At 39.6% G+C, this 9,965-nt stretch overlaps 1 protein-coding gene across 1 annotated transcript; it reads left to right on the top strand.

The window, feature by feature from the left end:
- Positions 1 to 840: 840 nt before the first annotated feature.
- LOC122076431 (PE-PGRS family protein PE_PGRS33-like) lies at positions 841 to 8,985 on the top strand. The gene is made up of 2 exons (XM_042641728.1): positions 841 to 1,075; positions 8,552 to 8,985. Exons 1-2 carry the CDS (start codon positions 841 to 843, stop codon positions 8,983 to 8,985), a joined length of 669 nt encoding a protein of 222 aa, XP_042497662.1.
- The last annotated feature ends 980 nt before the right edge of the window (positions 8,986 to 9,965 follow it).

The raw sequence follows: 9,965 nt of genomic DNA, 5'->3' as shown, positions 1-9,965 counted from the left end.
TTATGAAGGTAATTCTCTTCAACTTCCACAGTCCGTTACAGGTGTGGCATGAAGCCATATTTCTGGTTGTAACATCCAACCTTTGGGTTGAACCATGACCTTACGATATTCATATATAAAATTAAGTATGCTGGCAATAGCGCTAGACCTGACTGTAGTGCCAAATGGTGCAAACACTTAAGATCTTATTATTCACTTGTAACTGGTTTGTACAGAAGGTTGAAGAACACTATTTATTTAATATGGCTAGGAGAAAGTTGCAGATGATATGGTTTTTGGAACCGATTTTGAGCTAGGAGTGGATGTGGCTGTATTTCAGGTTCAGAAGCTATGCTCTATTGCAGCATACGTAAATTTGTATAAGGAATCCAGAGTTCATGTCCTGTGCCCCCCATTCACTATGCAGAAATCGTTTTATTTTCCCTTTTCATTTCTCCTGATGGCAAGCATTTCAAAAAAATGGGAGCTTGCAAGTTTTAGAGTTCTGATACAGCATATAATATTCAAACCAATTCAAACTTTGAATGCAGTCACAAATGACAAGTGAAGTTTCATACCAATACGCATAGATTCTATATTCTTGAAATTCATGGGAATTAAGCTCAGATTCTTAAAAATAAGGAAACTAATACAAGCCACACAAACCGGAAACGGAAACAAATTTGAGCCACCTAATAAGGTGGCCAGGAAACGAGCAAAACAGGTCCCAGCATCCTCAATAATGAAATAAAATGTGGATTCTAGCAGGTCCCCAACACAGCAAAGTGAAATGGATAGTGTAGTGGGTTTTAAGGGCTAGTGGTTGCAGGTGGCGGGGTGAGAGAAGGGATTTTGGTAGGGATGGAAGGAATTGAAGGGGTTGTTGGGATAGTGGGCAATGGAGGCAGAGCTACCTTTGGAATTGTGGGGATGGTGGGAAATGTAGGCATTGGTGGCAAAGAAGGGATCTGGGTACTTGGGAGAGGTGGCATTGTGGTGGGTATTGGCAAGTTGGGAATAGTTGGCAGAGGGGGCACCTGGGTTGGCAGCGGTGGCAATGTTGCCAAAGGCAATGATGGCACTGCCGGCAATGGAGGCAATGTAGCTTGAGGCAAGGTTGGGATGGTGGGGACAGGAAGAACAGGGGGTGGAGCTGCCGTATCCAATAGATGGCGAGCTGATATGCTCGTACTGATGCTTGACAATGTCAGCGCCACGATCAAGTACAGAAGGAAGGAGTGTCTTGAAGAAGCCATGGTCAGAAGATAAGAGAAGCAAATTAAAACCAAGATAGAAGACACTACTATGGAAGATTTGATGATCTTCTCTGGGATGAGAATGATAACAGGTATTTGATGGGTTTTTATAGACAACTATGGACATTGAAGGAACCAATGGGAAGTGGAAGAGACAAGGAGCTTGAGTTTGTTGAGATGTGGTTGAGAGCAATGGATAGAAGTGGTTGTTAGTTTACCTTCTTATCCATGGCTTTAGCAAATGTCAAATAGGAACGTCCGGGGTGGGAAGCTAACTCAAAAACTGAAAAGACCCAAGAAGTTACATACGCAGGCTATTGCTACAATCTAATGCCACGTGGTTGTATGCCAAATGTAAACCTACAATCGGATGAAAATTAGTTTTCCGTCAGGGAAGTAGCCCATGGATCCAATATATTTGCGTTGTATCATGTCATCTGAATCAGCTCTGTGGCAAAGGGGTGTCAATTCCAGGCCCAAACCGGTAGGCCCGACCAAGCTCGATACATTTATGGTCCGATCTGGACCAGTCAGATTTTTAAACGTGTCGGACCTAAGCTCGACCCGTTTAAATAGGTAGTACATGGTGCAAGGGGTAAGCCCGATGTGCCTTCCGACTAACCGACATGGTTAGCCCCGACCGCTTGTATGAGTATTTTGATATTTTTGGGATTTTGGGATAGAATTTGGTATATATTGATATTTTTATCAATTATTGACTATAATTAAGTGTAATATCTTTTTGAAATTGTTGAGGATTTAACAAAATAATTAAAGTATCTTAAATCTAAAAAAGAGTAAAGACCACTTAAGGTCCGTTTAAGGTTTTATTGGTACATTACCCTGTTTAAGGTCTGATTATAGTCCGATTAGGAGAAGCCAGATTAAAGCCTGGAACCCGATCGAGTCCGACACAACACCGACCGAGACTAACTCATTCCTTAAATAGGTAGGTCATGGTCTGAGGACATAGGCCCGCCAGGCATTGCTAGGGCCTGATCGAGATCGGCCGGTGTCGATCTCGATTGACATCCCTACTTTGGCCCACGGTGTATTAAGAGTTCAGATCGGCCCTCATTTGGGGAGTGGAGTGTACGCTCCCCACATGGGATCCCATTGTCTAAGGGGTATATGGAGTCCAGACCATGAGTCAGACCATTTAATGCATCATCATGATCTGATACCTCATGGATGATAGGATCTCATGTGGGGAGGTTAGCACGTGAGTAGAGGATCCAAATTCATGCGTTATATTTGATTTTTTTCCCATTGACAGTACTGCTAGAGAACTCAAATTGGGTGAAATGTTATAGCCTGTGTCCCGATATTTATTAGTGAAAATGATTGTGTTGAGGGAAGAAAAGGGTTAATTTTGAGTCAAGATCCCCTCCCCTATGGAGACCATCCATTCCATCTCACTTTGTCCATGGGTAAGGGTGTAAGTTTGGTCCTGATAGTTCGAATCCACTTTATAACACCCTGGCCCCATTAATCTTGACACAATGTTGTCATTTTTGATGACTTCAAGGCTTTAAAAACTCGTTTAATCATGTTAAGGAGGCTAGAGGTTATTAATTAGTCCAACCACTTCTTCCTAAGTGATGCGGTTCTAAAGGTTGTAAACCCTCAATAATCTTCTAAAACCCCTGATATTAAGCCATCTCTTGGTGGGGGAGAGCCCTCAATGATCTCGTAGACGGGTTTGATATACTTGTTGTATCTTGGGTGTCACACGCCTTGAGTTCGAATAGGACCCGTGCTAGGATTTTTGATCTGAGGGCGGGTTAGGGTTGAAAAACACTTGGCTCTTGGTCAGGGTTGGGCCAAGGCTAGGTTGAGGCCAAGACCCAACCAAGTCCATCCAATCCTACTTTGATTTTAACCGTGATTTATATAATATAACTTGGGCTATCATCCTATTCTTTTATTCGGAATAATGAAAGTTGAGTAATTGGTTCTTATAGTCAGGTGTCCTTAAAATATCCTACCAAAAAGAAAAAAAGTTGTCCTGAGCATTTATTATTGTTCATAATTTTAATTGTGTATTAATCATTTGATTTTTTATTTTTTCATTATAATGTAGAGGAAATGAATGACAAGAACATGGTCAATTAGGGCCATCCTGACCTTGACAAAAATAGGGTCAACACAGGCCCAACTTGACCCAATCAAGGTCAATTAGGATCGGGTTGGGTTGGACCTGAGTTGAGTTTTGGTAACCTTAAAACCCGGCCTTGTTTTCACCCTTATCCATGGGTATGGGGACCACCTTTAGGATGTGGGTATCACACCTCATGGATGACGTGAGATGGGGTGGGTGGTTACTTGGAGGGAAGAGGAACCTCCAATTTCTTACATCGTGATAATAAGTTGTCACCATTTTATGGAGTACAAAATATATAAAACAAAAAACATCATTAATGAGACAAATATGGTGACTAACCCAAAATAGTGGAGGTTCAAACTGAAGATTTTGCCCAAGGGTGTTAATAGAGATTGGTTAATTGTTTCAGTTTTAGGCTGGTCCTAAGTGTTGAAAGGTAGAAATCAAAATGAACCATCTATTAAACGGTTTAGTATCCTAGATCGAAATTGATTACTAAATGATTCTGAATAAACAGTTTTAATTGGTTTTTGTTAAATGATTTTTATCGGTTTCAATTTTGTTGTCAATTCGAGTTAACAATTTTGGGCTCAATTGGGAAAAACCTATGCCCTATAAAAAAAATTGATGTTGTTGTGCTTGAAGCACGACATCTAGGTTCAAATTGTGACTTGAATCAACTATAAAAAATTAGAGAGCATATAAAAGTAATTAGTTTTCCAATTGATTTAGTATGTAATATATTTAACGCCCCAGTAATCTTACACAATATTTGTCTTCTTTGGCCATGGGTCTCAATGCTTTAAAATACAAAGTTTGCACACCCCTTTACCAATCTCCCAAATTCCCTGGTACTTGTCGTATTCTTGGGTGTCACAACTTTCTCCATTTTGGCATAGCGTCACCACTATGGTCCCACACGCTGTCGGGGTTTGCTCTGATACCATTTGTAACGCCCCGGCTCCATTAACCTTACACAATATATTCTTTGGCCTATGAGCCTTAAGGCTTTAAAACACTTTGTGCCATGTTAAGGAGACTAGAAGTTATTAACCAGCCCAGTAATCTCTCCCTAGGCGATGTGGGACTAAAGTTTGCATACCCTAACCAATCTTCCAAACCCCTTGGTACTGGCTGTATTCTTGGTGGGAACACTTCGCTGATCTCCCAGGTGGATCTGGTACTTGCATATATTTTTGTGTGTCACAATATATATCTAAAAAAAAAAAAAAAAAGAGTGTAATATGTTGGTTCAATAACATTCTGGTTTTAATTGATTTTAATTCAGTTCAAAATCGGCGGTTTAAGCAACTTTACTTCTTTAAGGCTAAAATTTGAATCATTTAATAAATAGTTTCACATTTTAATATCAAAATTGATGAATTAATAATCAGTTTATCAATTCTATCTTTTAAATGGTTCGATTCAATTTGTAATTCACCCCCCTAATTTTGCCTAAACATTATGATGTCTAGCTTGATATAATCAACTGCTGTTATACCAAGCAAACATCTTCAACTCCACCCTCCCTCACCTCACCTCACCTCACCTCACCTCACCTGTACCCTACCCTAATTTTACCTATTTGATATAACCAACTGTGGTTACACCAAGTAAACCTCCACCCCCATGCGCCACGCGCCACGCCCCATTCCCCACCCCACCCCCCACCCCACCCCACCCCACCCCACCCAAAAAAAAAAAAAAAAAAAAAGGGAAAAAGGAAAAAAGAAAAAGACACTGTGCTTGCCATTTTGTAGTGTATGATCAATAGACTTTCGGTGACCTCTAGGGGGTAGCAAAGTTTGCCAATAACCTTCGCCTCATAAAATATGTGGTTTTGAGTTCGACTCCTCTTATCTGAATCAGTTATTCTTTGCAGTGAGTGTGGCGATGCGGTGAGCATCAAATGACCGAGAGCATTTTGGCACGCGCCCCAAGGTCGTCTCGGCCATCCGATGCTCATCGCAGCGCTGCACTCACTGCCAAGGATGTTTTTTCTCTTATCTCCTTAAGGCCATTCACATTGGGTGTTTAGTGCTTTTTATTGCTACAAATAGACTCCCCGCTCAAATATTATGACAATGATGCACTTGTTAGTTTTCTAGGGGTATGGTCTACTTAATTATGCAGTTTTATACATGAGACAACGCTATACTTTCCCGGATAAGTTCTCTAGGGGTATGATCTACTTAATTATGCCAAATGGCAGAGTGTGGAGATTTTGATCGATAGATTAGACATGATATGGATGTGGTCTACTTGAGGGGAATTACAGGATGGTTTTGGTTTATTAAATTACCCATTCAATCTTTAATTTAATCAAATTACCCAAAATAAGTATTGGTATTATATAATTACCCGAAATGATACCCATCCCTCACCGTCTACATTTTTTTGACATTTTTGCCCTCTCCTTCTCCCCTATACCAGTCCCAAAACCCTTAATCCTTTCAGTTCTAGCCTGCTTAAACTGTAACTTAAATGTTCCAGACATTGAATTCAAAAATGGAATTTAATTCATTTTCTAAGTGCTCTAAACCACTTGTCATCTTTTGAATTTTATTTAGAAGATATTTGAAGTATGAGGTTAGCAAACCTATACACAAATTTAGGGTTCCAATGACATTCTACATTATTCACCAAATAAAATAACAATGACAATCTACAATCAAGTAACTGAGATTTGGGGTGTCAAAGGCATATTTGAATATTTTCACAAATGGTGATTGCTGATCCACTAGGTCCTCACATCTTTCTTCAGGCTTCACCGTGGTCCCACATTGTTAATGAAAGAGAACGTCAACATGTGATCCATTGTCCTTAATTGGGGAATATCAAAGAGAGAGAATGTCTGTACTTGATCAGACAAAAATCTAGTACCAGTGTATATTAGTGTCAATTTTGAACCCACACCGGTAGGCCCGATTGAGCCGACCCCCTTCGATACTACATAAAATTCATATCTTGCCACTAGTAGTAAAAAACTAATTAAGTTTTCTTACCCTCTGCTTTGTAATAGGATTTGATTTAATTAAGCTTTGTTTTGTAAGTTATAAGGGTTATAATCTTTTTTTTTTTTTTTTAATAGCCATAATCTCATATCATTTCTCTTATTTATTAAATATTTACTTCACATATTTCTGTGACTTTAACCCACTTAAGAAAAAAAAAAATTTAATGTAGGCACGTTTAGAACCTGCTTAGACTTAAATAGGGTCTATAGCCCGGTTAAGGAAGTCCAACACCAATTGGCCCAATTATAAACCGCTACCATACGCCCCAAGAAGCTAGGCCCGTTTACTTAAACGAGCGTTAACGGTGCAAGACTTCTAAGTTGTCAAGCCCCGATTAGGCCTGATCGAGATTGGCCCGCCCGACGACTTGACACCCCCTACATTAGACTAATCCACCACACACATGTATTTTTCACTAGTTATTAATGAGACATGTAATTTCATCTCATAAAAAGTATGCCCCATATGCCACATAACAGTAAATGCTTTAATGTAAATTTTTTTAAATAAATAAAAGGGGTAGTAGGCCCACTAGTAAGACCCACCACATTAACATGGTCGATATAGGTTGGTACTTTGAAGAGCTAGAAGACAAGGAGAGAGAAGGTGCATGCACCTAGCTTGTTAGTAGAGGTTCCCAATTCATCTCAGAAACTGATTGTAAGATTCCCAAACTCATAACCCTAGATTTAGATTACATATTTTGTATGTGATAATGTATGCATGCTAGGAGTAATTGTAGATGAAATTTATGTATACCAACTAGTTACGAATATATATGCTAGGCAGGCTTGATTGTAGGGCATTCATTATAAACCCAAATTATCTGTATTTGTATATAATGTGCTTAGAGAGTGCTAAGCATTGGGAGTGGGTGATCCCATGCAATAGTGCTGGATATTTCACCAACATTAAGTGTGCCATCTCTGCTGCGGCTTGAGAAATTAAGTGTAGGTGCTCTCAACTGTGGATGCAATCAAAAGTAGTGTATTGAACATGTATGAAGCTTTTACATGTACTACTTTGGAGACATAAGCATATTGTTGAACTTCGTAAAAATCCTATTTTGTGGGTGTGTCTTGTTGTTTATATTGTATATATTTAAGTACATGGAATGTAGAATGGTGTACACACTGTGGAAATGTCTATAAGAGGCTAAGTGTGCATACTACTGTGTGCATATACATCAAGTTTTACCAAGTTAGACATTAGGACAGAGATTCACTGATTTACCTCCTCTTAGTGAGTGCTAGGTTACAATAAACACCAGGGTGCTAAGGATTGATTTTCCTCTGGTTCTAGATGTTTATTTAGTGATGTACTATGGCTATGTTCGGTTGCAAGGAATATTTAGGGGAAAGGGAAGTGAAATTTTTATACTTAAAAAGAAACTTTTATAATCATTATTCCACATAATCCCATATGATTATATAAACTACTTAATTTTATTAACCATATTTAGTAATGATATATTTTACATACTATATATAGCAAAGGATTGTGAAAGCAAAGTAATGTGAAATTTAATTTTCAAATATAGAATAATTTGAAATTAGTCATATAGTCACATGGGGTAATGATTACAAACATTTCTTTTCAAGTATAAAAATTTTACTTAGCTTCCCTTTAATTCCCCTTACAACTAATGCAGTCTATATTCTCCTTTTCTATTCCCATTGAGTCAAGTTTATCAAATCAATAGGAGCGTGCAAGTTCAGAAAACTTGGGCTTTGATGCAGTATATAGCATCCAAATCGAATCCATACTTTATAATGCAATCACATATGGCAATTGAGTTTTCTTTTTTTTTTTTTGTTGGTAAGGGACAAGGGAGTTTTCATAATAATACACAAATAGATATTACGTTAATGGAAAGAATGGGATTGAAGCTCAAATCCCTTCAATCGAAAAAAAAAGAAAGAAAAAAGAAAATAAAAGCTCAAATCCCTAAAACGAATTAAGCTAATACAAGTCACACAAATGAAACAGAAATAAATTTGAATCACGGAAGGTGCCAAGAAACCAGCTAAAACAGGTTCCAGCATCCTCAATAATGAAACCAAGACTCCAGTAGGAAATATCCAAATGTACCAATCCTTTGATGTCCCCTTTTAAAATGTGGATTCTAGCAGGTCCTCAATACAATAAAGGGGGAAATGGATTGTAAGTGGGTTCTTAAGGGCTATTGGTTGCAGGTGGCGGAGAGAGAAAAGGGATTGTGGTGGGGATGGAAGGAATTGTTGTTGGGACGGTGGGCAATGGAGGCAGAGCTACCTTTGGAATTGTGGGTATAGTGGGTAGTGTAGGCATTGGTGGTAATGTGGGCTTAGGCAAAGAAGGCGTCTGGGTATTTGGCAGTGGTGGTATTGTAGTGGGTATTGGCATGTTGGGAATAACCGGCAGTGGAAGCACCTGGGTCGGCTGTGCCGGCAATGGAGGCATTGTGGCCTTAGGCAAGGTTGGGATTGTTGGGACAGGCAGCACAGGTGGTGGAGCTGCTGTATCCAGTAGACGGCGAGCCGCTGTGATCGTACTGATGCTTGACAATGACAGCGCCACAATCAAATACAGGAGGAACGAGTGTGTTGAAGCAGCCATGGTCAGAATAAAAGAGAAGACACTGCTATAGAAGATATAAAGATTTGCTCGCTTTGAGATGAAGAATGATGAGAGGTGATGGGTTTATATAGAGGACTATAAATGTAATATTCCGCTTCTTAAACCCGGTCTGATTTCGCGATTGAACCGGTTTAACCATGCAGGAACCGAGCCAGAGGATATTAGAGCGGGTTCCTTGTGGGCTATGATGGCACAGGTGACCTTAAACACTGGCTGGCCCGACAAGTCCGAGCCAGTGCCAGAAGAGACGGGAGTGCCCAAACCGTGTACGTGCACCTACCATAAGGCTATGTACGGATAAAACAGGTATTATATCCGTATTTTAAGGTATATACGTATGCTACATCGTATGCCTGGGGTGGGGTTCGAGCCGAGGTCCGAACCCGGTCAAAATCCCAAGTTTTGGCTCTCAGGCGGGTATAACAGGTGGGTACACCCACCCACCTGAGTGACCCATCCAACACTATTCACTTAAGTAGGAATAGTATATAAAGCTTTATGATTTCTTTTCTTTCCATTTATTACCCTCGTACGTTTGGTGAGAAAAGTAAAGAGGAGAGAGAAAAGAAAGGGAAGAAGGAAGGAAGAGGAAGAAAGGAAGGATTTCAGTGGCGCCGAAGCTAGATCTTGCCATTCCGGTGCCGGGAGAGTAATCTTCAACTCTAGATCTACAGTTGGAGGTAAGAAAAGTTGGGTTTTACGAACGTTCACCATACCCAAGCTTTAAACCCTTGATTCGAGTATGGTTTCTTGAGATCTTGTAAATACTCTTTGAAATGATGAATCTAAGGTTTAATAGATGATTTATGTGTCGATCTTGAAGGATTTGAGGAGATATTGACAAGGTAGAAGGAGCATTGTGAGTTGGAGGTGATTTGAAGGGTTTGAAGTCATTTTTGGGCAAAGAAGGTAAGATGGTTTCCCTCACTTGAATCTAACCTAGATCTAGGTTAGAACCATCCTATAGGACTTCAAAGGTGTGAAGAATGG

The sequence above is a fragment of the Macadamia integrifolia genome, chromosome 4 (genome assembly GCF_013358625.1).
Source record: "Macadamia integrifolia cultivar HAES 741 chromosome 4, SCU_Mint_v3, whole genome shotgun sequence".
In the NCBI taxonomy this organism is placed as follows: domain Eukaryota; kingdom Viridiplantae; phylum Streptophyta; class Magnoliopsida; order Proteales; family Proteaceae; genus Macadamia; species Macadamia integrifolia.
Note: the sequence above shows the minus strand (reverse complement) of the source record. Positions and strands in the feature narration are given on the sequence as shown.

What these genes read in the sequence shown, in the direction of transcription:
- LOC122076431 (XM_042641728.1), top strand. Translation starts at nt 841, where the DNA reads ATGGAAGGAATTGAAGGGGTTGTTGGGATAGTGGGCAATGGAGGCAGA. An exon ending in TGGCACTGCCGGCAATGGAG is followed by an intron (nt 1,076 to 8,551) that starts GCAATGTAGCTT and finishes TATTGGTTGCAG; the next exon opens with GTGGCGGAGAGAGAAAAGGG.